At 34.7% G+C, this 27434-nt stretch overlaps 1 protein-coding gene across 10 annotated transcripts in view; it reads left to right on the top strand.

The window, feature by feature from the left end:
- Positions 1-27434, top strand: part of VPS13B (vacuolar protein sorting 13 homolog B) — an 805800-nt gene that overhangs the window by 211849 nt on the left and 566517 nt on the right. For all 10 annotated transcript variants that reach the window (XM_081258369.1, XM_081258366.1, XM_081258373.1 and 7 more), the window contains 2 exons: positions 12004-12138; positions 12928-13101. In XM_081258369.1, the coding sequence (XP_081114495.1) occupies positions 12004-12138; positions 12928-13101 (309 nt within the window). The remainder of the gene's footprint in view (positions 1-12003; positions 12139-12927; positions 13102-27434) is intronic.

Raw genomic sequence — 27434 nt, forward strand, 5'->3', positions numbered from 1 at the left:
TGTCTTGCTGTTGGGATGCTTTTTATTCAGGTCCTTTGGCTAGGGAGAATAGGCTTTTGTTAGGACTTTTTATGTCTGTACCTGTTGCCCTTTCTGGGTTGCTGGCTTCTTCAGCTTCAAGTCTGGAATATGTGAGGCAAAAACAAAGCCTATGCACGTTACCACTGTGTCTTTCTTTGGATCCTGAGATCCCTAACTGATCTGCCTTCTTCTTTCCACCTTTCAGAGTCTTCTTATTTTTGTTTTGTATATAGTATTGGGGTTTTAGTTGTACTTAGCAAGAGAAATAGGGAAAAATCTACCTTGCCTTTCTGGAAGTGGAACTTGTTTATTTCTGTAATGAACAAAGAAGAAGCGTCTTTAAAAATCTTAATTACGTTTCTTTTTGGTTAGAATAGGGTGAATGTGACCTTGAGTTGATGCTATTATTTCTTAGCTTAACCATACCTAAGCTACCTGATAGGATATTTTACTCTGAATTTGGCAGTAGTAATGTTTGTCCTGTAGGGATGTGACCTGCACTGATTCGTGAATAATTTAGAGCTCAATTTATGTAGAGATTGGATTATCATTTCTGTTTTTTCTTTCCTTGCACATATTTTAAAAATTATTTCTTAGACTCCTGAGATCTTCTACCATTTAATTTGTATAGTATTTGGGTTATTTATTGGAAAGCTTAGTGTTATTTATAAATTTACATATTAACCATATTTATCTTCTTTCCTTTCACTTATAAGTTTGGATATATATGCCAGAAATAGGGGGATTTTGTTGTTGCCTTCGGAGTCTACCTATGATTGTTATAGAGTATTATTTGTTTGTAGTCTTTAATGTGAAACCTTATTATATGATGGTATTAAAGCTTCCAGAATTATTAGTAAGTCAATATTTAGATTATATATGAAGTTTTATAAAATTTCAAATTTCTACATTAATGCCAATTTCTGTATAATTTCTATTATTTTTCCATGTGTAGTTTTCATTGTTGTAACCATATTGCATGTACCATCTGATGTTCTATTGTTGTTTGATTTAACATTTCTTATAGATACATTTTGTATACTTTTACATAAACATCAAGTAACATAGGATTTTATTAATAATGAGATATTGATATTTTACAGTGCACTTAACCATTCTCCTCTTCTGACATTTAAAGTATTTTCTGAGTTTTGCTGCTAATTAATATTGCTATAAAGCATTTTTCCTTCTTTTTAGTTATTTCTTTGAGATAAATTACCAGGACTGAATTACTTGGTTATGGATTATAAACTTAAAAAAAATAATGTATAGATGTATTGTTCTCTCACATCATTCCATGAATATTTAATGCAACTGGTAATGAAGGAGAATGGTTATTTTAGTAAAACCTCAACAACTTTAAATGTTGTTTGTTGCTTACATTTCCAGTTTCCCTTTAACTCACTTTTGTTATAGCAAAATTGATCTTTTGTCATACATCTTTTTATTGTATCTCCTCTTAGGTGAATTTTCTTTTGTATTCTTTACCATTTACTGATTCATGGATTTATTTATTCATTCAACTAGATTGTGGATTTCATGAGAGAAGAGCTTGAATTGGTCTTGTTTACCCCTATAACCCTAGACTTTGCTTGGCATATAGTAGTGTATAGTAAAAACATAATGAATCAGTGAGTGAATGAATGAGACATGGGAGTCAAAAGTTAGTGTATGCATAAGGAACCATTAGTAGATGATCATCCTTAAGTGATGCAGACAAAAACTTGCATCCTCAAGTCAGGGTGATTGCCCTTCACAGTGAGAGACAATCCAGAGTTATATGTGGTAGGCCTTTGACTTTGTCCTTGGAGGTCAGTGATTGAAGTAGCAAGAATGAATCTTGGTTGCATGCATTCACAGTTCTTATAGTAAAAGAATGCTTGTCAGGAGTTATTTGCTGGCAGAGTTTATACTAGAATAAAGTGTAGTGATTAGTGTATCATTTAGTAAACTGCCTTATTACGCCTTAATGTATATAAACTGAACTTCCCTGATAAGCTTGTGTTGTTTGTTGTAATAGTAACAGTGAGAATGTACTAGCTAACATTTATTGAACACTTACATGCCAGGTGCTCTGGTAACCACCGTCCACTTATCATTTCGGGGCTTAGGATTATTCTGTAAGGTAGCTGGTGAATTATACCCACTTTACAGTTATGGAAACAAAGTAGTTAAACTAGTACATTTTGGGATTTATAATGTGTTTAATGTCTCTGCATAACCTGCAGTGTTTAACCTCAAAAAATACTTGTTGCTTCCTCATCTATCATGGATGAAATCCTAGGGAGAAAAAATTCAATTACGAGGTATATTTACTTAAGAAACGTATAGCATAGCGTGATGTGACTTCTGTGCCTGGTAGCATGGTATGCTAATTAACCTGAAATCCTTTCCTTTACGAACACCCATGCTGGATAATGTATAACACATATAATTCTAAGTGAACTGCTGAACCTGCAAGAAAGAAAAAAAAAAAGTTCCCAAGCAAGGAGGAAACGAAAAACCAAAGTAGGAAGCAGGTATTCATGCTTTGACTGTTCTAATGGGCTGTGGCAACCTCAGTTACCAGTGGGCTTGGCTTTTAATCACCAGAACAGGGTGGGGACAAGAAAGGAGGAATTGGGACGTGATTTCCATTTCCCTAAGCTCATAACTTCTAAGGACTAGTGGAAAGATGGACTGTTTTAAAAATCTGCCCCACTCTCGTTTTAACAAAGAAGCTTCTTTGTTTTGGCCTTGATGGGGAAGACGGAGGGTGCTTTCCCTGAGAATTTGTAACCACAGTCCTGTCAGCACTCAGATTTTAATTTCTTCATGGTCTAGGAACTATCAAACCAATAAGTTAACTTAAAATGTGATCCTGGGTGGACTGGTTACATCTCTGGGTATCTAATAGTAAACACAAATATTTGCTTTGGCAAATACCCTTAATTCTGGCAGTGTGTTTAAAAAAGAAAGCCTTTTGAAATGTAAGCCCAGAATCCCAAATTACCAAGGACTTGAAAATAATCCCCCAAGAGCACAGACCTCCAATGGCCAATATAGACTCCTAGAATTTCAGTAATATAATAACTGGAAAAAGAGTATAAAATTACTAAGTTTAAAGTTATTAAAGAAGTAAAAGATGGAGTTGAAAATAGGAGGGAGGCATAGATATTCTCAATAAGGACTAGAGAATTTAAAAAAAGGAAGGTCAGAAGTCACTGAATGAATGATACAGATTAGACATAGCTACAGACACTATTTGTGAACCTAAAGGTGGATATAAAGAAATAATCCAGAATGCAGCACTGAAAACAGAGACGAAAATGTGAAATACCAGTCAATAGATCTGGTCACTAGAATGAGAGGATTCAGTATAGGTCTAGTAAGACTCTCAGAAAGAGAAACTAGGAGAGAGGCACTATTTAGAGACTTCCCTTTTTTTACCCCACAAAATTGATGCAAGATGTGAATCTTCAGATTTAAGAATCATAAATCCCGAACAGGAAAAATAAACCTAAATTTCTAAGTAGATACGTTGTGGTGAAACCCCAGTGTGCTAAGGACAAGCATAAATCTTTAAAAGCAGCCTAAGGGAAAAGAAATTAATGATATGATCTGCCAACATTAATGTTAGTTTTTTAGTTTCCACACTTGGTAGTGAAGACGTCAAGGATAAAGAAAATTCTTTGTTCTTGACCATCTGTTATAATTGAGGTACTTTGGTAAGCTATCTGGAATTCTCTTCTTTTAAGCCCATGAAGTCTAAATGAGTTACTGAAGTCTTCTTGTTAGACTATGCCCAGAAGTTGTAAGTTCTTCAGTATTCTAACCAGGCTCCGCCCCCTTCCACATGAAAAGATTTATTTTTCTAGTTCCTTATAGCCAGAACTGTCTAAATTCCCTCACCTGTAATCATAGCACAAAGTTAAGTAATCTTGAAGAAGAGCAGGTTAATTCTTATTGATACTGCAGATTAGTTTTCGAGGAATGTACGTGGCTATATGGCAACGACATGTAGGATCGAGATTCTGATTCATGGAATTTTAGAGTTAGAAGCAGACTTTATTTTGTTAATATTTACATTAAGAGTTATGTCATAAACTAGGTGGCAGAATATATTGTTTTAAATTAGGGCACCTTTTTCATCATTCTGTCAGTATGAAGCAGAGTCTTTACTTGTCAAATGTTTATTTGCCATTGTTGATGTTAAAAAAAGACAGAGAACCAGATTTGTAGATACTTAGTAAATGCCTGTTGACTCTCTTTTTGCTGGAAACTACAGCAGAATGGACAGGGATTGCGGTGAGGGTGGGACAGTGAAAAGTAAGCTCTTGCTATAGAAGACTTTGTGTTTTGTTCCTTGTGAATATGTTCCTTGTGATAGTTCAATTCTATCACCTAATTATCATTGTGAGCTATACTTTTGAGATTACTTTTTGTTTTCTATCATTTAATTGGTTATAGTTCAATGGTTATATTTTATATTCTGTTCAAAGTATTAGGTGATTTTTACCCAAATATTTTGGTTTAGCCCTAGGCTGTCACTTCAGCTGCTTTTCCATGTTAAAAACAATAAAATCATTATCATCAGCAACAATAAGAAAACAACCACTACCTTTGAAAGTTTGCTGTCTCCTGTTTGCATGTCTTATCACAGGAGGTCATTTGCAGTCTTTGTCACCTATTGAGCCTCGGAACTAACCAGCTTTCTTGGTCCACCTATTTGTTCTTGCCTGCCCAGCTGCTCTTGTTACGACTTCCGCCTTCTTCTCATGTGATAAATCTTCCTCTCCTTTTGCTTTCTCCTTATATTCTTCCCCTGAAATGATAATGCTTTGGTTTTACTGCAGTACCAACCATTTAGAAGCTCCTTGCTATTGCTATCTTGTATAACGTTCCCTAATAACTCTACTCTTTCAATGCGTATTTTAAAAGAATTTACCTCTTCCCTCTACGGAAACCTTTACTATTGGTTCACTATCATATGATTTTATTATTTTTGTGTATCTAGAATGAGTCCTGGCTGCTTGAATGTCCTGAATGACCTTTTGTTTTATTTTATTAAATTATAGTTTTGTAAGGCTTGTAACAAAAAGGTCAGTTCTGTGGGCCCTTATAATCTTCACTGGTGTTTTAGGGGCAGTCATTTTCGGCTCATTCTTAGATATTTACCTCTAAATTTCTAAATAAAATGCTTATATTGAAATTTTCTTATCTTTCATGTTTAGATATTGTAAACATACTTTCTACTACAACAACCTTAATGACTTAAAACAACATAAGTTCATTTTATTACAGTTCTGTAGTTTAAAGTCTAAAATGAGTCTCACTAAAATCAAGGTGTCAGCAGGGCTTTGTTCCTCTTGAAGCCTCTAGAAGAGAATCTGTTTCCTTGCTTTTTCCACCTTCTGTAGGCCACCAGCATTCCTTGGTCTGTGGCCCTCATCCTTCATCTTCAAAGCCAGAAGATTGCATTTCTGTTGTAGTGCTTCTGTCATGACATGTCTTTCTCTGACTCTCTTCTTCTGCCTTCCTCTTTCATTTTTAAGAACCCTGATGATTACATTGGTTCTACCTGGATAGTATGGGATAATCTTCGCATTTCAAATCAGCTTATTAGCAACCTTAATTCTGTTTGTGCCTTAATAGTCCTTTGCCATGTTAAGATAACATATTCCCAGATCCTGGGATTAGGATATGGGCATCTTGAGTGAGGGCGGGATGGCATTATTTCGCCTACCAAGATTTAGCTGTTATGGCCAATACTCGCTGTCTGTATTTCTATTCTTCTTTTCTCCTAAGTCATCTAATTATATCACAGCTTTTGCTTAAATATATATTCAGTATTAATATATTATGACCGTGTATGTATGAATTATAGTACACTACCTTTAAATGTTTTTTCTTATGCAACTTTTATCCTTGGAGTTAATAACTGCCTTTTTTTGTTTCATTAGTGTTCCATGTACTTAATATTAATTCCTCCAAATTCTTAGAGAAGCATGTCTTCTCTCAATATGTTCAGATGCATTAGATAATTAGTTTTAATTTTTAAAGTATTTTATACCTTATTTATTTATTTATTTATTTATTTAGGCAGTGCCAGGTCTTAGTTGCAGCATGCAGGATCTTTAGTTGCGGCATGTGGACTCTTAGTTGCGGCATGCATGTGGGATCTAGTTCCCTAGGGATTAAACCCAGGCCTCTGCCTTGGGAGCGTGGAGTCTTACCCAGTGGACCACCAGGGAAGTCCCTAGTTTTAATTTTTGTAGTCATTATTCTTTTAGTGTACTTTCCTCCTGTTTCAATCTCTATTTCCTTCTGAACCTGCTACAGATGTCTTGAAGTTTCCTTTTATCATTGTCCTGGGAATTCCCTTTTCTCTTATATTGGATCCCCTGTTTCTTGGATCACATATATTATTCTTTCCTGATTTATTCCTCTTTTTGGTGGAGCACAGTTCTGTAACTGTCTTTCTAGCAAAGGAAGTAAACTTCTTTCAGATATGGCATGTTTGAGTGAATCTTTATTCTGCCTTCATATGTGAAGGTAGTTTGGGTGTATATGTAGATTTGTAGTTTGGGAATGATTTTTCTGTAGAATGCTTTAAAAGCATTGCTTTGTTGTCTTCTTGTTTCCAGTGTTGCTGTTGAGAAGTTTGATGCCATTCTAATTGTATGTTTATGTATTAACATTTTTCTGTTTTTATGTATCTGTTTGTTTTCTATCTCAGAAACTTTTAGGAGCTTCTCTCTTTACCCCTGATATTTGTTTTTTCATTTGTTGCACTGGATACATGGTGTACCCTGTTAATTTGAACTCATGTACTTCATTTGGGGAAAGCTTGTTGAATTATTTCTTTGATTATTTTCTCCATTTTGTTTTAATAGTTCTTCCTAGAAGTTTTGTTTTTCAGATATTTGATTGTTTATGCTGATCCTTTCATTTTTTGGTCATTTGGCCCATTTGCAATCTCTTTGGATTTTTTGTTTTAATTTATGTGGTAGATTTCCTCGCCTTTATTTTCTTATTTTTATATTAAGGAGAATTAACATCATGTTTTTAATTTCTCATGGCTCTATTTTGTTCTTTGAAAAGTTCAGCTAAACATGCTATTCTTGTTCTAGTGTCTTCTGTACTCCCTCCAAGGATAGCAGCAGCAGCAGTAGAGCAGCAGTAGTAGTAGTAATAGTAGTAGTAAGTATAATACAATAATATAATTATTATTACCTAAGTTTTCCCCCAGCATTGTCGTTTTACCCCAAGTTCCTTTTCTGTGTTTGTTGTTTATCTCTACTTTTCATGTTAGTGATTTATACCTAGTTTCTGATGAGCCCTCATATTGTAGAATAAAATACTAAATAACTAATTGGGAACCTGTATGTGAGGTTGGAGCTTATTGAATGGCTGGTGTTATTGTAGGGGAATTGGACACTTACTCATTTTTGTTGTTGTTGTTTGGGGATAATCAGTTATCAGTATCTCTGGTTCCTTTTTCTTGGACTGGCCAGTTTTCACAGATAGAAAACCTTCCACTTCTTTCCTGCAGGTTGTAACTCTGGCATTCAGCGTCCCTAGAGAGTAAAAGAAAAGGAGATTTCATTATTCAGTACATCTATTTTATATAGATTTTTAGACAATCTCCCGTTTTTAGCATGCAGCCTTTTCCTTGGTATTATCCCTTAGTTCAAAGTCCTTCTGGTTCAACCTCTCCAGCGTGAACCCTTCAGTCTTTTGCCAGGATGAGTGTGGGTTAGTTGCGTGGCTTCACGAATTAAAACAAAGGATGTGTGGTTATTAGATAGACTTTCAGTCACTGCTCATCTTTTTAGCCTCATCTGCATTCCTGCCCTCTGAACTGCCTGGCTTCTTTAATTCTTATCTTTCCAGGGCTTATTGCAGATCAACTTGCTTCTTAGTTTAATAACCCACGGGCAATTTTCTCTAAGTCATCTTGTTGTTACTTGTTCATCAGCATCCATCTTCTGAAATTTTGATGACAGTTCTTGCCTCTTTGAGAGTTGCACATATAGCGCTTATCTTTTCATTTTCATTTCTTTGTTGGTTTAGGCCCGTAAAAATTAAGGAGGAAAGAGATCTAAACTTACATATGGCTTGACTCCTTAATCTTTTACTTCCACACAGATATACAGGTCATTCTCATTATTTCATCTTCTGATTTATAGATGATAATTATAAGAGTGATCATAAGTTGATTACTGAACTTGGGGGGTTTAACTTGTCTGTGAGGCCAGGAGAATTATGTTGGGCAAGAAAGGCAGTGTAAAAAGAATCTGAGCTAAGGGTGCACCACAAGACTAAGAATGTGTGTTCAGAGTTAATATTTTTCAGAAAAATACTCTAAGGGGAAAAAGTAACAGTGCATTTTTTAATATTAAATTGTATTACAAAAATTCACTATTATTTTTAGATTCTTCCATTGAAAGTGTATACCATGTAAAGTTGTATTTCAATTGCAGTGCCTTAGGGAGTCCCTCTTCCCTTCCTCTAGTAGAATATTACAGCAATATTTGAGTGAATCCACGAGATTGCTTTGTAATGCTTTGTAAAGTCATTATTTCAAATGTAAGATATTGTCACTGTCTTTGTGATTGTCCTATTGACTCATGTCAGCTGACTATGCATCTTATCAAAATTTTGCATCTCTTCCCTAAATTAAGTTCTGTATAAAGTTCAGCAGATTTCTCAGAGTTAAATACCTTGAACAATAACTGTAGTATTTTGGCTTCCACATGGAACAGTAATAGTGGCTTGCCTTAAGCCACGTAACTACTAGATATGTAATGCTACCTATATCTGAAGCCTTGCTTTTTCCGTTTCAGAGCTTTTGGTCTTTTTGTTTCACCATGTTGCATTCCCAACAGGAGATTTCCTTTCACAGTTTCAGGAAGCTGCATTCACGTAGACAGAAAAAAATGTGAATGGTGCCCTGAGTTGTGCAATGCCAATACTCTGCTCCGTTCTACCTCCCTAGTGCTTATGTTTGGGGTGTTTTACAAATTTTGGTTTGATGGTAGAGTGCAAATAAACCAAGTTTATTTTAAAATTATTTTTTATTAATAATTTTTCTTCTTTAGAGTAATTTTAGGTTCACAGCAAAACTGAGAGGAAGGTATGAGGTTTTCCATATACTTTCTGCCTCCTTCTTGGTCTGCACAGCTTCTCCCAGTATCGACATCCCCTACCAGAGTGGCACATTTGTTACGAATGATGGACCTACATTGACACATCATAATCATCACCCAAAGTCCATAATTTACGTTACTGAGGTTATTTTTTACTAGCACTTTTTCTCCATTGTTGTAGTCTATCAAAAGATGACTATAATTATCTTTTAAAAAATCTGAGCTTGAGCCATTAAAAACAAATTAGTTTTTGAAAAAGTTTTCTTAAAGAGAAAGTATGCAGTATGTTTTAGTTACTAAAACAAGTTTAAAAATATCTGAGAGGGACTTCCCTGGCAGTCTAGTGGCTAAGACTCCTCACTCCCAATGCAGGGGGGCCCCAGTTTGATACCTAGTCAGGGAACTAGATCCTGCATGCCACAACTAAGATGCAATGCAGCCAAATAAACAAATAAATAAATATTTTTTAAAAAATCTGAGACGTAATGATCATAAAAAGTGAAATAATTTCTTGATAGTATTAGTGTAAACTAAGATGCTTTGTATATGTATAAGTGATTCTTATCAGAAGAGGTTTCCAGCAACTTCTTCTGATAAGAGTCTATATATGACATGCATTAGATATTAACAAAGACATATCATTTGAGATTCAAGGTAGAGTCCTAAACTTGGTGTAAACTGTAACAGAGGCAGCTTGTAAAATAATTTTTTAAAAGGCCATTTTTGTCTATTCATATTTGTTTATTTTTGCATCTACCAGAACTAATTCAATTCTTTTGGTTCTTAACACCATCAGTAACCCTTGAGAGACTCTTTGATTAGCTCTTGTCTGCTCATCACTATCTAGATTCTTTACGTTTTTTCAAAAAATTGGCATAGAATGAGAGTCTGACTCTGGGGGCTTGAGAGTTGGAGGAGGGTATTATTCCATTTTGTATCCCTCTCATCACTTAGCATAATGATTGGAGCAGCTTAAATTATCCACTGATTATAACTTCTGTATCCACAGTAGATGTTAAATATGCAGGGTAACTCAGCTTCTTTTCTTATAAAGAGAAAAGTGAACCATGCCTGCCCACTTTCTGACTTCAGCCTGGGCAAAATCCTTATTTCTCTAAACCTTGGTTTTCCTGAATGTAAAGTGGAATAGTAATAGCTACCTTTTTTTTTTTTCTTTTGAGATGAATAAAAATAACAAACTGGGCATAGTGCATGGCACTTAGTCATTGAGTGTTAGGTGCTATAACTAGTAGTACTGCTACAACTGTTATTACTACTACTGCTATGTTTATTTTGTATTGTTGGCATCATTTAACTTTCTGAAATACTGCTTCTTAAGTTTTTTGAGGCATAGATTTTGAGAATTTGTTAAAAACTGATAAAATCATAGAAAAATGTATAAATACACAGCGTTTAGACTCCTGCTTTGAGGATAATAGGTACCACTGCAAATGGAAATAACACAGGTGGTGAATATTGGGGAATAGCAACCAATTGATACATGTTTACATAAGAGTCAAATAAGAATCAGTAAATTTATAGGTCCTTCTGAAGTAAAGATTACTATGTGAGAAGGTATTTCTCAAGATGATGTTCTTTAACTACTGGCAAACCATGTAGTGTGTTAGTTAAACTGCAGGTTCCTGGGCCACATCTCAGGAAGACTCTTGGAGGACTATGGGGCTTCTTGAATGCACCAGAGTTTGAGATCAAAGATTTTAGAGTAATGTTTAATATATCTGTCATAAAAAGTTCATGATTTTCTTAATTATTCATACTTAGTTCTCCTTAAAGGAGTTTCAAATATGAAGGATAATATATATTTGATTGGAATGTGGAAGGGGAAAAGAAGGCCACTCTTCATGAATATAGGTGAAATGAGTGATGAAGTTTTCTGTGATAGGATCAAATTGTGTAAAACACCTCAGCTCTTTCTCTCTGCTGTAGGACTGAGCAAAAATTACTTAACTCCTCTAAGCTGTTATATCCCAGTTTGTAAAAATGAGGATAACAATAACATCTTTATCACAGCCCTGTTGTGAGGATTGAATGAGATGTGTGTATAACATATAGTAAGTCCTCCAGTAAATGTTAGTTGATTAGAGTTCATCATCATTATCATTATTTTAGTGGTTTGCAATAATGTTAGTGTAATGTTCTTAAGGTTTCTCTGCCTTTTTAATTCTCACCTACCCTTCAGGGCCAAAATGAGTCTCTCCTTTTTGAATTAAGTTTTCCCTACCATTTATGTCATAGTAATTGTTCCCTTCTGTGCTTTTATGTTCTCCAGCAAGTAGCATATAGTAGAGATGTTAATATCCACTTTTTTTGTTAATTGATATAGAATCCCTTTAGTTTCTTTTAGCTACACATGGGATGTCAGTTTTGCTTATAAGCTATTGTATTTTAACTTAGGAGCTGTTCTGAGCTATCTTGTTTCTCTCTCTTCACCCCACCTGACCAAGATATTTTGAGGAGGCTGTTTACGCAGACGTTTCATGCTTAAATTAAATGTCTCTGCCTAAATGAAACTCAATTTGTAAGTTAAATTTGTATCAAATTGAAAATCTTACTCTATATTCTAAAACCAAATATGATTTTTTAGTCTCCTGATTTTTAAACAAATATTTGTTTCAAATTTGCATAAGTATAATTGTGCAAGTTCAGCCCATTTATTTTAAAATTGCATCTTTTAAACTCCTAAACACTAAATTGTGAAGCCTAACACAAATACTGTAAGAACATCTGAGGTAGATAATTAAAGTATAATTAAGTCTAAATGCCTTGGTGAAGGAATATAAAAATTATTTAAATTCAATCGGCTAGTACATTTGCAGTTTTCTTTTATTAGGTGTGAAATCTAAGAATCCCCTGCCAACTCTTGAGGGCTCAATCCAGAATGTTGAATTGAAGTACTGCAGCACATCATTGGTCAAATGTGCCTCTGGGACCATGGGATCAATAAAAATTTGTGCCAAAGCCCCAGGTATGTGCAGCTGGACCGTGTAAAACTTTATTGCCTGTGTAGGAGAATTGGCCGTGCGTTTTACAAGGAGCGTTACTGAAACAAGAATTTACTCATTGTTCCTATGAATCAGAGGTTTTAAATTTTTTTATTTTTACTTGAAAAAAAATGTTAATTGTGCCAGGATGATACTTCTTGACATTAATAGGTTAATTTTTATTTAAGGAAAAAATCTTTGCATAGTTTTAAGAATGGTTATGAGGGAGGAAAAATTAAAGGAAAGTTTATTCTTACACTTTTGGGGGGGATAAGAGGTATAGATGTATATGACACTTAAAAATTAAATTAAAATGTTGTTAGTATAATGAAATTAAACAGAAAACCCAGCTGTTTTTCAAGTGAATGTTGTAATTGATTTCGCCTTCCTTCCAATATTTTATTTCATAATATTTTCCTTAAACTGTTTGTTATTTAATTTTTTCCAGTGTGGATTAAATGTCTAGATAAGATTAAATAGGTACAGATTCCATTGAATATTTAGAATACAGTGTGTTCATGTTGTTTTATAAGCTTTTCTGAACATGTTCTACATTCATTAGCTAAATATTAAAACAACCTTTTAAGAGTTAAAAGTGCTTTTAATTTTATCAGTCATACTTTTTAGAGTATAACTAAATGTTCTGCTACAATTACCAAGTATAAACTGAAATTTTATATTATGATGTTAGTATACTTTAAGATCAAACATCTTCGGGGTACTCCTATGTTTTATTTGATAAGACTTCCTTTTTCATAAATATTTCTGTTCAGGTGAGAGTGGAAAAGAGAAGTTAATTCCATTGCTTCAGGGTCCTTCTGACACTAAAGACCTTCATAGCAGCAAGTGGCTCAATGAGAGTAGAAAGCCAGAATCTCTCTTAGCTCCAGATTTAGTAGCCTTCACAGCCCTAGTTCCACAGTGTATGGACTACTGCCACAGTTCCGGTAAGTACATCGTTATTCACTTATTTGCATTTTCTTTTCCAGCAAGACTTTTAAAATTGGACTTTTTTCCTTCTCTCCTTTCCTTCACTTCCTCCCTCCCTCCTTCCCTCCCTCCCTCCATTTCTTTCTTGCTCTCTTTTTCATTTGTGTCCGTTGGGAGACACTTTGCAGTTATGCTCTTTGAAAATTCAAATGAAGTATTTTGTATCATTTTTGATAAATGACGTGTTTACAAACAACAATGATTTTGCTCTATTTTATTGAGATAATTCAGTTGTATGTATAACAGTTAATCTCAGATTCAACTACTACTACTACTGAACCCAACTGAGTTTTTAAATATGTAATACATAGAAAGGAGTAAAAGGAATTTAAAACATTACAAAGGGAAAATATTTTTCTTGGGATAGTAGCACTTTGTGACCCATAGTTTGCCATGGTAAAATTAGGTGTTTGGGCCTTCTGTGCTTTTACAAAAAGGAAAAGATATTGATGTTGTAATAAAGGAAAAAACTCAGAAGTCAAGCTCTTATTTCTTAGAGTTAAATTTTTTTCTAGAAGCACTTTGCCTAGAATCTATTTCATTTTATTCACACCATAATAGCAGATCCACACCTCTCATGTTGAGAGGAGATACTGGAACTATCAATGAAGACTGGGGATAAAAAGGTATAGTAAGTAGAGCCTGATGTCAGCCATGAGTTCAGTTAGTATGTAGTTGTTAAAGCCAAGACCATGATGCTAGAAATAAGTTAGCTATATACAGATTTCTTAAAAGGGTCAGGAGTCTGAATTTTTTCTTTAGAATTAATTGGCCAGTGAGGTGGTTTCCAATAGCTGCCTAAGAGTAGAGCTCAGTTAACATTATATGACTAGAACTGTAGCTTATAGAAAATATGTTAAGCGTGACTGCACTAAGTTCAAAGTAGAAACCATGAAAAGATTTGTAATTAACTACACAGAGACTATATGGAGGTGAATATTCGAAGCAGTGTACATATGCATGGATGCAAAACCATTTGAAAGCAGAATTTGTTATAGTAGCATTTGCAGCTGAATGGCATCCATACTAGAAACTAGAAATTAGTATTTGAAAGGTGAGTCTGAGAACCCCTGAGTCAGCTTGCCTTTAAAGACAGTACTCCTCAAAAAGACATTTTCAACTTGATGAGGATGGGTGTGGTTCCTAAGGAAAAAATTGTGAGGATGAGGCCAGTACCCAAGTAAGACTGTGCCTATGGGTAGAAGATTTTACCAGTCCTTTAAAGTAGGGGTTGGTAAACATTTTACTAAAGGCCAGATAACTAACCTTTTAGGCTTTGTGGGCCATAGGCTCTGTCTCAGCTGTTCAGTTCTGCTATTACAGCACACAAAAATAGTCATACCTAATATGTAAATGAATGGGTGTGACTGTGTTCCAGTAAAACTTTATTCACAAAGCAGGAGGTGGGCGAGATTTAGCCTATGTGGTTTGCTTACCCTGGTTTTAGGGAGAAGGGATTGGTGGCTAAATAAACATCATGCTTTCCCCGCCCCCCCAATTTATTTATTTATTTATTTATTTATTTATTTATTTATTTATTTATTTATTTATTGACTGAGTCGGGTCTTAGTTGCGGCATGTGGGCTTCTCTCTAGTTGGCAGCACGGGGCTTCTTCTGGTTGTTGTGTGCTGGCTCCAGGGCATGTGGGCTCTCTCACTCGTTGAGGCGCGTGAGCTCAGCTGTTGTGGTGCATGGACTTACTTTCCCCGTAGCATGTGGCATCTTAGTTCCCTGACCAGGTATCGAACCTGCCTCACCTGCATTGGAAGGCGGATTCTTTACCACTGGACCACCAGGGAAGTCCCAACATCATGCTTTTTTTAATGCCTATTTAATTATATTCTTTAAATATGCCGTTTGCGAAACTCCGTTATAGAATTCTCCAAATAGCAGTTTTCAGTAGGTTTTGTTTTCAAATCATAAGATCATTAAAATGTTATTAGAATGACCAGACCATCTGGTTAGAATTTTGATACCTAAGAAGGGACTAAGCTTATTAGAATCTACTGCATATTCTTAAATTGGACAGGGATTCTTCATTTTTTGTTTTGTTATATACAAAATTAGAATGAACTGAGTCAAGCATGTTTAAATAATAATCTGATCTTTCTCATAACAATATTTGTATTATTCTTTGTAATTTAAATGCATATCTAGGGTCTCAAATATATATTTGCATTTTGAACCTTTATAGCATGGGTCTAAAAGTAAACTACTATAAAAAAAAATTATACCTACGATATTTCTAGGAAAAAGTTTTTTTCTTACTGTTAAGGAAATTCACCTAATCTTCAACTTTAGTGTTATATTTAGTGATATGCTTATGGATTTGCATGTAAAATTTTAATGTGATCATGCATTTGGTGCTTTGAAAATATTCCTTTGGGTGTGTTTTAATCCTAAAATGTAATGTGTTTTCACTTAAACTACATTCACATACTTTATTTAGGGTATTTTTAAATTTAAATTTTCCATCCATCTTGGGAACTGCCACCCACATTCATGGCTTAGGTGTTTATGGAATGGTTATGAGGGAGTGCATAAGTATTATTTTTCAAAGCCAGTTTTAAAGTAATATTGACTAATTTTATGTTCCTGTAATAAGATTTAAAATTGGAGGGGTGTGTGTCTGTGTATGTATATGTGACTGATGGTATGAATAAACTATAAATAAATTTTAAATGAAGAAATAATTTATTAACAATTCTTTAAGATTTTACTGAAATATCACGCTTTCAGCAAGTTGTTTCCTGGTCACTGTATATAAAAGATTTTTTCTCTCTTGTTTGCATATATGTGCATACACACACACACACACACACATTTTATTTACCCACTATTCTAAAGTTTTTCTTAGTACTTATCACACCCTGCCATACTATACATGTTACTGATTTGTTGGGTTTTATTTTTCCCTGCTATTAGAATTTAATGCTTCATTATGGCTGGAATTTTTGTCTTTTTTGGTCACTGCTGTGTTCCTAGTGTCTAGAACAATATCCCATATATAGTAGGATATCAACAAATATTTAGTGAATGTATGAGCAAGTAAGTGATGATTGCATTTGCTTTTCTTTGGTTTTTGAGGCTGGAGCACCTAAGGGAAATGGCAAAGAACACGAGTCTTTATTGATATTTGCCTTAAAAAAAAAAAGATGCTGGGTAGTTGAACTCTTCTAGATGAACAAGGAAAGGAAAGCACAATTAATCCCTGCTGTCTTTTTTAGAGACAGACCATCCAGATGAGGTTGTTAATGAGCTTTTCCCATTTGTTTATAGAATTTGAATGAGAGGTTTTGGAATGTGGAGTAGTAAGTGATTGGCTGACTGATTTGAGGCAAATTGTGTATTTTAGAGGAGTTTGGTGATCATTCTGATTGGCTTCTGATTATCATGGCATGATGTGTGGAAGACAACTGCCTTTGTGCATATGCTCCCAAATTGAAGGGGGATATTATAAAAGTGGGGACCAGAAAATGTTGTAGATATTATATTAGGAAGTGAGTTTTGAGAGAAGCTCAATTAGGATAAAGAGGCAGAGTTCTCTGGCTCTGATTTCAGAATGTGAGGGAATGGACAGCTTTATTAATGGGAATTAAGTATTAATTGACTGAAAGAAATATTAGCAGTATTAGTAAAACTTGTTATAAAAACAGTATTTTACAATTTAAAAATCACTTTCATATAAATTGTTTTATTTGTTTATAAAACAAGACTGTTCAGCACAGCAAATGTTATTTTGTCGTACAGAGGAGGAAATAGAGGCTCAGGACAAGTCAGACTTTGAACTTGAATCTGGGGCTTCTAACTATATAACATTTTCCCACTGTCTTAGGCTATTTATCATTTTGTCTTTTATTTTTAGGATCCATATTGCTAAACATTTTACCACCCAGCCTTGCACGTTCTTAACTTTGAGGATCTCTTTCTTTACTTCATATTAAGCACTATCAAAAGAGCCACACTTCCATGATGTCACAGCGTTATTTTGTCTTTGAAGTCTTAGCAGCTCCCTTTGCACATTTCCCTCCCCGCCTTGATCACTTTCTCTGCTTGACTGGCTCTGATTACAGTGAAGGAGCTGAAGACTCCTATGGGAGTCCAGTGTGCCAGCCCACATTCTGCATTCATGGTTACTATTCACAGGAACCGTTTAGTGACACTTCTGTTTCTTACGTTTGTATAGATAAATAGAGAAACTAGATTCTTCTTTGGCTCCTTCAGAGGTAGAAGCACTTGGTAACTATAATTGATGTATGTAAAATATTTTAAAATAGGTTCTAAACATTTTTCTTCCCTTCTCTTTTAAATATAAACTTTTGCTCTTTTTCATATGCTATATTTTGCCTATGATTTATAGCAGGTTCTGCTTGTTAAAAAGTTCTTGGTATTTGTTAATCCTGTTATTAATGTATAAACAAATTTTAGGGTGTCTGCTATTTACGAATATAAAATGATCACAAAATACTATCAACTTAGAACAAAGGAACTTATAGGCCATCTGTTTCAATTTCTAAGTCAGTGTTAGGAGTCCTTTTGATATGCCCCACTCTTTCTATGTGCTTCAGATCTCTTGGCCTTCTTTCAGTTTCTCAGTTGTGATTATGCTTTTGCATATGCCTTTTTTTTTCTGTCTGGGATTCTTAAAACTATCCTTACCCCTTCACCTTATACCTGTTGACTTCAGCTTAGTGTTGAGATCTTAGCTCAATTACTATATCTTCAAGAAAGCCCTGATGCTGCCTTTCCCCTACCCCCCACCACCCAATTTGATTAGGTATCTCTGTTACATTCATTTTCATAGTTCACTGTATGTTTCTTTCATAGCACTTAATGACAGTATATATTTATGTAGTTGTGTGATTTGAATGCTGTCTGTCTTCACTATTTGACAGTGAGTTCTGTGAGGACAGAGTTTGTCACTGGTTGCTTATCATTTTATCTCCAGCGCCTAAAATTTCCTGACACATAAGGAACACTTGAGAAATCATTTGTTGAATGAGTGAATAAATGGACATTTATGACAGATAGTGAAGGATATGAATGTATTTGACAGATAAATAGTGAGTCCTTAATAGATGTTAACCGTCTTCCCTCTTCTCTCCCTACGTTTCTTCCTCCTCTTCCTTCTCCTTATATATGTATCTACCATTGGAGAGAATATCTAACAGTATCTTTCTTTGTTAGGTCTGATTACTATTAGGTCCTCTGTTTTTTGAACTGTAACTTCCATTTCTTAGTCTTATAAGTGACATGAAATAATATATCGGCCCTAAATATACCTGACAAAACTTATTATCTTATGTTTCATTGGCATTTGTGTATGATTGTACCTTATCTGTTGAAACCTTAGTCTCTCTTGGCCTTCAGGTATTAAAAGATAACATCTGATGTCTTTTGCGTTTTTGTATATCTTGTGAATGGAGACACTGACTGGTCTTCATTCTAGACTATCTTTTAAAGGATATTTGTATAATGAACAGTATTTGGGAGATAGATCTAGTGTCCCTCTGGAGCTAATGGAAGGCCTGCTTACTGCCCATTATAAAAGATTTGGTTCCTCAACTCAGGGTTCATTTCTTCTTTTTTTTTAAATTGAAGTATAGTTGATTTACAATGTTGGGTTAGTTTCAGGTGCAGGATTCATTTCTTATAATGCATTCCACTGCATGTGCAGGCATCCATCTGGATATGTCTTTATGGTTACCTCTGTGGAACTTGGGGGCAAAGGGAACTGATACAAATACATATGTTGATAATCATGCTGCTTGCTGTGCCATGAGTAATAAAGTCCTTTGTCTGACTCAGGAGTCTCCTGTCTTCTACATCAGTGGTCCCCAACCTTTTTAGCACCAGGGACCAGTTTCATGGAAGACAGTTTTACCAGTGCGGGACAGGGGGGTGGGGCGGGTGATGGGTGGGGATGATTCAAGTGCATTACATTTACTGTGCACTTTATTTCTGTTATTAGTACATTGTAATATATAATGAAATAATTATACAACTCACCATAGTGCAGAATCCCACCATAGTGCATAGTGGGAACCCTGAGCTCGTTTTCACTTGCCACTCACTGATAGGGTTTTGATATGAGTCTGCAAGCAATTGATTTATTATGGCCTCTGTGCAGTCAGACCTCTCTGCTAATGATAATCTGTATTTGCAGTCACTCCCGAGCTCTAGCATCACCGCCTCAGCTCCACTTCAGATCATCTGGCATTAGGTTCTCACAAACAGCGTGCAACCTAGATCCCTCGCATGCGCAGTTCACAGTAGGGTTTGCACTCCTATGAGAATCTAATGCCACCGCTGACCTGACAGGAGGTGGAATTCAGGCAGTACTGTGAACGATGGGGAGCGGCTGTAAATACAGATGAAGCTTTGCTGGCTCACCCGCCACTCATCTCCCGCTGTGCGGCTCGGTTCCTAACACGCCACGGACCGGTACCAGTCCACGGCCCAGGGGTTGGGGACGTTTGTTCTACATCATTCATTATAGGGTAAAAGCTTAGGATCACAATCCTGGACACTACAACAACGTAGTTTCTTGGTTCTCCTTGCTGAACCATATTCATTTCCCCCCTCAAATACATTTCTTTCCTTTGTGCCTTAAATATAGGTTGTTCCTGATATTATGTCACCAACCCTCTTCTATTTGGATGATTTCATCAACACCGTGTGTGTGTGTGTGTGTGTGTGTGTGTGTGTGTGTTTAGCAACCAACCCTATGCATATATCTCTTTGTCCACTTGCTTTCTTTTGAGATCCAAACTCCAAGTTTTAGCCACCTCTTGACCATTGCCCTATGGATATTTTACTGTGGCCTAACATGTTTAAAACAAAACTCAGTGTAATCTCCCCCACCCCATTTTATACTCCATCATTCAATTTCAGTTAATGGCACTACTTACCTCTTAATGCTGAAAGTTCTAGCACTAGCTTAATTGCCCCTTCTTTCTCCCCTGCATATGGTAGATGTTCCACAAAAGCTTTTTTTTTTCTTGAAAAAAACTGAATAGTCCAGGCTAAACATAATAAATTTATTTTAGTTGCTTCCCATATGATTTGCCTTCAGAGTCATTGCCGTACTTCCACTACATGTTTGAAAATGTTTCTTTTAAAATTTAACACGAGAACTCTCCCGGTGGCACAGTGGTTAAGAATCCGCCTGCCAGTGCACGGGACATGGGTTCGGGCCCTGGTCCCGGAAGAGCCCACATGCCACAGAGCAACTAAGCCTGTGTGCCACAACTACTGAGCCTGTGCTCTAGAGCCCGTGAGCCACAACTACTGAGTCTGTGTGCCACAACTACTGAAGCCCACGTGCCTAGTGCCCATTGCTCCGCAACAAGAGAAGCCACTGCAATGAGAAGCCTGTGCACTGCATTGAAGAGTAGCTAGCCCCTGCTCATTGCAACTAGAGAAAGCCTGTGCACAGCAACAAAGACCCAAGGCAGCCAAAAATAAATAAATAATAAATTAAGAAATAAATAAAATTTAACACAATCCTCCACATAGCACAAAGTAGAGAATGTATTTCCCAGGTATATATAAATTAACTTCTATTTAGTTACTATTTTTCTTAAGCTTATGTGCTACTGGAAATTAGAGTCCTTTTTCACATAAACTACTGTTAAGATAGTTTTCTGTATTTTATAATCTAAATAAATGTATGAATTTACATGAAGAATGTCAGTCTTCTATGAAATTTCATCTAATTGATTTTGGTTCACCATTATTAAAGATGATAATCTCTTAAAGTATCTGGCTGTAGTCACTTGTGTAAGTAAGATGATCATGCTGTATTTGCTTTTGACATATAAAACTCAAAACAACTATTTCTTCCTAACACTAGAAAAATAGAATTAAATGATTATGAGGATATTTAAAAATAATTTAAAACAACTGTTCTTCTTAAAATGTCATTTAAATATAATACAGTTTAAGATGATCTTTCTATTCCCTGGTGTAATTAGTTGCAGAAATAAATATAAGGTTTTAACTTTACTGGATTGCCATATATTAAAAGTTATTTTATATTTTACCCATCAAATATGTACAACTTTTGATCATTGTTATTGGGAAGGAAAGTCACAATTATAATTCTGTTCTCTGGAAATTCATGTTTAAATTGGGGAGGTAATTTTCTTTCTGGATTAAAATATATCAGCAAACACACACACTCTTATTTGACCATTCGTAGTTGGTTGGTTAGGATATGAATTGTTAAGGAGTTTTTAAAATGGAGACAGTATTTTAGATTGTAAATTTTAATTTATGGGGAATGGTTTTTTGTTCCAGAAAATTCTCCTCATAATGTAGAATTAAGTGAATTGCCTTGAAGTTATGTTTTTAGTATTTTTGACAGGGCACATGAGTAAGAATGCTTATATATTGTAGCAATTAAAGACAATTCACATTTGTGGTTTGGGCATAAATGTGTAAAAATTATACCCATCTATCTTATTACATTTCCTCTCTCTTCCCTGAGGACTTTACTATGTAGTTTATCTGTAATTGTTGCCAGTTTTCTATCATGTTCCCACTGGGCTTCTGGTGCAAAAAATCTTATCCTCTTGATGACAGAGCTTGCCTGAATGATTTCATGCTCCTAGCATTTTTGTTCACGGGAATTAGGGGCAAAATGTAACTACAGCTGAACAGAGCTTCTATTTTTGTAATTTTGGAGTTTAGGCTCTGTTATTGGAACTAAATGAAGAGATGCAGGTGTTCTCCAGTCCAACCCCTTTGGGAGTTTTGATGGTAGATGCTTGAAAAGAAAATGCATGTGTTTCCAGAGTCAAACAGCAGCTGTGAGACAAGGATTTATGTTTTTCTCAGAACTTTGGGATTTCAAAATGTTACATTTAATCACAAGCACAGAAAGGGGAGCAAATGTTAAAGATGTTACACATAAAAGTAAGTTTACTGATTTCTTTACCATATGAACTATTTGTGGGAATATAGGAGCACAGTGATTTTTAATCATAATATAAACAATTTCTGAAGGATTATGATAGTTACCAGAACATAGCCTTTTGAGAATGCTGCATTTGTAGCACAGAGAATTTTTTATCCTACTAAGTACTATAAAATTTTTTTTTTTCCATTTAGACAGATACACACACATACACAGTGAAAGGTTTGGTAAAATATTTGCCAAATGCATTTTGATTATATAACTTTTTGGGCAAAAGTTTAAATCATAAATGTCTTGTATTAATGCAGCCTGATGTTTTTAAGTATAAAAAATATAAATTTCTATCTAGCACAGTAATTAAGGGAATTTACACACATATAAATCATATAGGTTTAAATGTATTAAAGCAGATATATATTTAAAGCATTTTTTCTTTTTCAAATCATGAAGTTTGTCTTATGGTTGATTCTCAAATTCATCTTTACTTAAGTAAAGGAAAACTCTCCTGTATTTCTTTGCCATTCTCATATTTTTATTGCTCCATTTTTTTAGTAAAATTATTCATTTATTCATTCATTCAACAAGTATTTTTTGCAAGTTTTCTGTCTGTATAAATAAAATGATGCATCAAAGTCTCTACTGTAAAGGAATTTATAATATATTGAGGAGATAGACATAGAAACACCAAGACTGAATGAATGAACAAATGAATGAATGATTAAAAAAGCTTATGTTTTGACTGCAACTTTATCCATTGTAAACTATATTATTTTGAACAAGTTAACCTCTGAGTATTGGTTTCTCATCTGTAAAATGAGTATATTCTTACCTGATTGTTAGGATTGTTGTGTAGGTTAAACACTCTACCTTCAAGTCCATTGTAATTGTGAAACATAATGCAAACTTTAAGTATTAATTATTCTGTCCAAAATAGTACCCTGTGTTAATCATTTTTTTCACTAAATACTTATGGTTTTTCTCGAGTCCTTTTCTTTCCTACCGTGTTCTCTACATGTCACCTGATCCCTATTCACTTTAAATTTTCCTTCAAGTTAACTCTATAAACTTGTGGGTATGCGGGTCTGAAGCTAGGAGTAAATCCTTTACCTAGTCCCAGGATCCTACCTTCTCCAGATTGAAATGTCTCCTGGATGGCATGATGCTAGGAGTCAGAAAGTTTCAGTAGCAACGGGAAATTACTTTGATTGCTTCTTTGAAAGGTCCCAGATTCTGGAAGGAAGCCAGTGAGAGAAATCTCTTGAACCTTATGGGTGACCAGTTGTTTTCCTTATTTATAGCACAAGGTAAAAAATTTTGCATTTTTTACTGCTTGTATAAGTAAAAGGAAACTGGTATTCAAACTAAGTAAGTGGTATCTTCATTTGTAAATAGTAAATTATTATATAAGAAGTATTTCAGGTGGTAATGGGCTTCGAGTGGACTTCAACATAAAATGTATAATGTTTTGTGTGTTTTCATATGGATCAAAAAGCTACCATTATTACTTCAGTTTATTTTTATATTTTAGATAATGATGTCTTCAAAGTGCGTTTTACTTTTGCGTCTTCTGTTTAGATTTTGAAGTTGGCTGTATAGTAGCTGTCATATTGGTCAAATGAGAAGTAGAAGCCTTAGTGAACCACTAGGAGTTGATTTACAAAACAGGAGTGAAATTCCCATCAGCCTTTGCTACCTGGCTCTTCCCCTAATTGTTTCATCCCTTCTAGAAGAAACTTGATTCCACAGATAGCTTTTGCATCCTTTCTAGTCAGTATAGTATTCACAGGAATCATCCTTGTGCAGTTACTTTGTTTTGTAAATAAATGATGAAAGTCAGTTGTCCATTAATGTGTAAGAATTCAGGAACTTTTCTGAGAATGTTTTGTTTGTTTTAGTTTCACCTTCCTCTGACTTCTGTCCTTCCTCCTCCTCCTCTTCCTCCCTCTTCTCTCTCCTCCCTTCCTTAATTACCCCCTTCCAAGCAGCACCATGGCACTTTGACCATATCACAGGGCAGACAGTCATAACTGTTTATAGGATTCTTTCCCCATGAAACTGGTCAGGGTCATGACAAGTATGTGATAAGTATTTGGTAAGTACAGGCTGGTCCTAATGAAATGATTTTTGCCATTTGGGTATAACCCTATTGTCTACAGGCCCACATCATTTTATTTCTAAGTTGATCTGTGAGGGAAAACTGTAGTCTGGCTTCAGCCTGTTAAAGAATAATTTTTTTTTAAAAAGTGAAATTTTGACTCTCGTATAGATATAAAATGGACAAACGTTAAAACTTACTAACATTATTACCAATGAGAGAAGCAGGCAGGTGTTACAACCAGATCAAAGGAGAGTTTAAAAAAAAAAAACAACGGACATTTATAGCTCAGTAATACTGTAATAAATTTGGAAATGGACACAAAATAGGCTCCTTCAGCAGTGGGGAAGGGAGGTCAGTCAAATTTCTACCTGACAATTTATTTGCATCTATAGTGAATAATTCTTTTGCATTGCTATCAGTTATCTACAATTTAGAGATTTTTAAGATAGTTCAACGGCAATGAGAGGTGCAGAGTCCCCATAGAATCACACTTGGATAACCTGGGAAGGTGTACTCTGAACAATGCAGAGCTCTTCATTGAAGCACAATTTTTTTCATTCAAGCCTTACTAAATTCCACATGGCTAGGCTATCTTTAGCTGTGGTAGTTTAAATACAGAGGCAGGTCAGGAGTAATTTTGTGAGGCAAATATTCGGTATATGGAGGGAAAACCAAAGGAAAATAATACCACCGGCAGAGGGCAGTGATGAAGTTAACAGTTTCCTCTTGTCCAAAGGAAGTATTGATTGTTGAAGAATTCTGGGCTACCTCTGTAGACCTTAATTTGAATTTAACTTTTGAAATCTTGTCATATTAAGTTCCCTTCAGCCAGGTGCTTTGTCAATATCTGCAACTTTCCAGAAAAAGGCCTTACGTTTTATTTATTTATTTATATTGTTGAGGTAATAAATAAGATGTTCTAACCTGGTTTTAAAGTAAATAATGTGTTCTAACTTATTAAAAAGCTTTCCTGGTGAAAGTATTTATACAACAAAAATTTGAATACCTACTCTATATCAGAGAAACAAGGAGAGAGAGAGAGAGAGAGAGAGAGAGAGAGAGAGTGTGTGTGTACATACATATACACAGGAAGGAGGAGCTCCTGAACCTTACAGAAGTAACAGTCTCTTGATTATGACATTTTTATTTTAGTGAATAGTTATATTGTATTTTTTCTTATGAGAATTAAATGCTTTATATAGTGTTATCTAAATTATAAGAAGCCTTTCTTCAAATGTAAAAATTACATCTTATCTGATATTTTCTGCTGAAGAGATGGATTTCTGAAATACTGTGAAAGTATTTGCAAGAATATAGTAGACAGAGTTGTGCAGAACTCAGTTACAGATAAATAACAATAAAGAAAATTAAAAATACATCACAGGAAGATGGCTGAAGGACACAAAAGTAAGAAATACAAATGATAAAAAACACATGAAAAAAATCAAACTAATAAGTAGTCAAAGAAATGGCTATTAAAACAATAGTAAGGAACAGTTTTTACCTGTGAAACTGATACTTAATAAATTATAAAACTGAAAGCTGAGAAGTTTATGAAATGAGCACTTAAATGAAAGTCTGGTGGGACTATTAATTTGTGCCAACTCTCCAGAAATCAATTTAGCAAAACTTATTAAGGACTTTAAAAGTGGTCACCATTCATAATCCTACTTTCAAGACTTATAGGAGTCTTCAAGACTTAAATATCCTTAAAGGAGTAATCCCAGATGCATTTAAAGACTTGTGTTTAAAATGTAAGGGTAGTCATGTCAGCTTATTTTTAATAATCACAAATCTTCCTTGTTGTCCAATAGTAGGCAAATTATAAAATAAATTAAGATATATCTAAAGAAGAGCATCTTTGAAATTAGGCAATAAAAAATATTTATCATAGGAAAATGTTCATAATAAAAGCTTGTGTCAAAAAAATGTATAAACCTACATATAATAAGATTCTGGTTTTTAAAAATTTCTCTCAACATATGTATATAAATATATGTTTACATATATATTCTTAGAAAAGTTACTTTTTAATAGTGATTATTAATGCTTGATGGGATTATGAGTCATTTCTCATTCATATTTATACTCATAGGAAGAGTATTTGGTATTTTCTGCAAACAAACATTATTTTTAAATATTTCTTTTTCAAAATACTTATTTTCAACTAATTTATGGTTATTATGGTTATTTAGCTCACAAATAAGCATTCTTGCACATTAATTCTTATATAACCTTTAATATTTAAATAAATTTCACTTTGAAAACACATGTGTGTCCTGAAAGCCAGAGTTTACAGCTTAGTTTTTATAGATGCTTTGAGGGTTTTAGTATGTAGCTGAATAAAATATCAGATTTTAAGATAGCATATTTTGCATTTCTCCTTAGTTTCAGTCTAGTGATTATAATGTTTTAAATGACTTCATTTTTCCTTTAATTTGTTTTCTATTTATAATTAAAATGTCTTCCCATTCAAAATATAGTTGAAATTTTATTTTATTCTGAGTCAGCTATCTGGGATACATGCAAACAGAAAAGCATCAGTGAGTTTTGATTTAAATGTCCACTTACAAGTTAGCTCTTTGAATATTTGAATGCTTAGGATATTTGAATACACATGTGAATATTTGAATACATAGGAACAAAGAATTGTCATAGTTAAAATTCAAGGCCAACTCAATAAAATTCTTCCTTTTGGTTAAACTCACAATGAAGTTGAAATACTCTAAATTTTTAGTGAAAACTAGTAGGAGTCAATACTCTAAAAATAGTACTTTAATGCAGCGGTCCCCAACCTTTTTGGCACCAGGGATGGGTTTCGTGGATGACAATTTTTCCACGGACGGAGGGTTGGGGGGGTATGGTTCAGGCGATAATGGGAGTGATGGAGAGCGATGGGGAGCGGCAGGTGAAGCTTTGCTTGCTTGCTCGCTCGCTGCTGCCGCTCACCTCCTGCCGTGTGTCCTGGTTCCTCATAGGCTGTGGACTGGTAGCAGTCAGCAGCCCGGGGGTTGGGGAGCCCTGCTTTAATGGAAGAATAAATAAAAAACTTTAATATCTATAATTGTTCTATTTCAGGTAAAAGTAGACTTAGGAGAATGGAATAGTAAAAAGATACTTTTAGGTAGACACTTAAAGATATTTATTGGCATTTCAAGAATATTAGAAGTTGATAACAGTGTTGCTTTTTGTTGTTTTACCCTCATTTCCAAATAGTTTCTTTTTTTCTTCATTCAAGCATTATTTATGATTATTAGCTATGATTAGGGTT

Source organism: Mesoplodon bidens, assembly GCF_964165515.1.
Source record: "Mesoplodon bidens genome assembly, chromosome: 16".
Taxonomy (NCBI): domain Eukaryota; kingdom Metazoa; phylum Chordata; class Mammalia; order Artiodactyla; family Ziphiidae; genus Mesoplodon; species Mesoplodon bidens.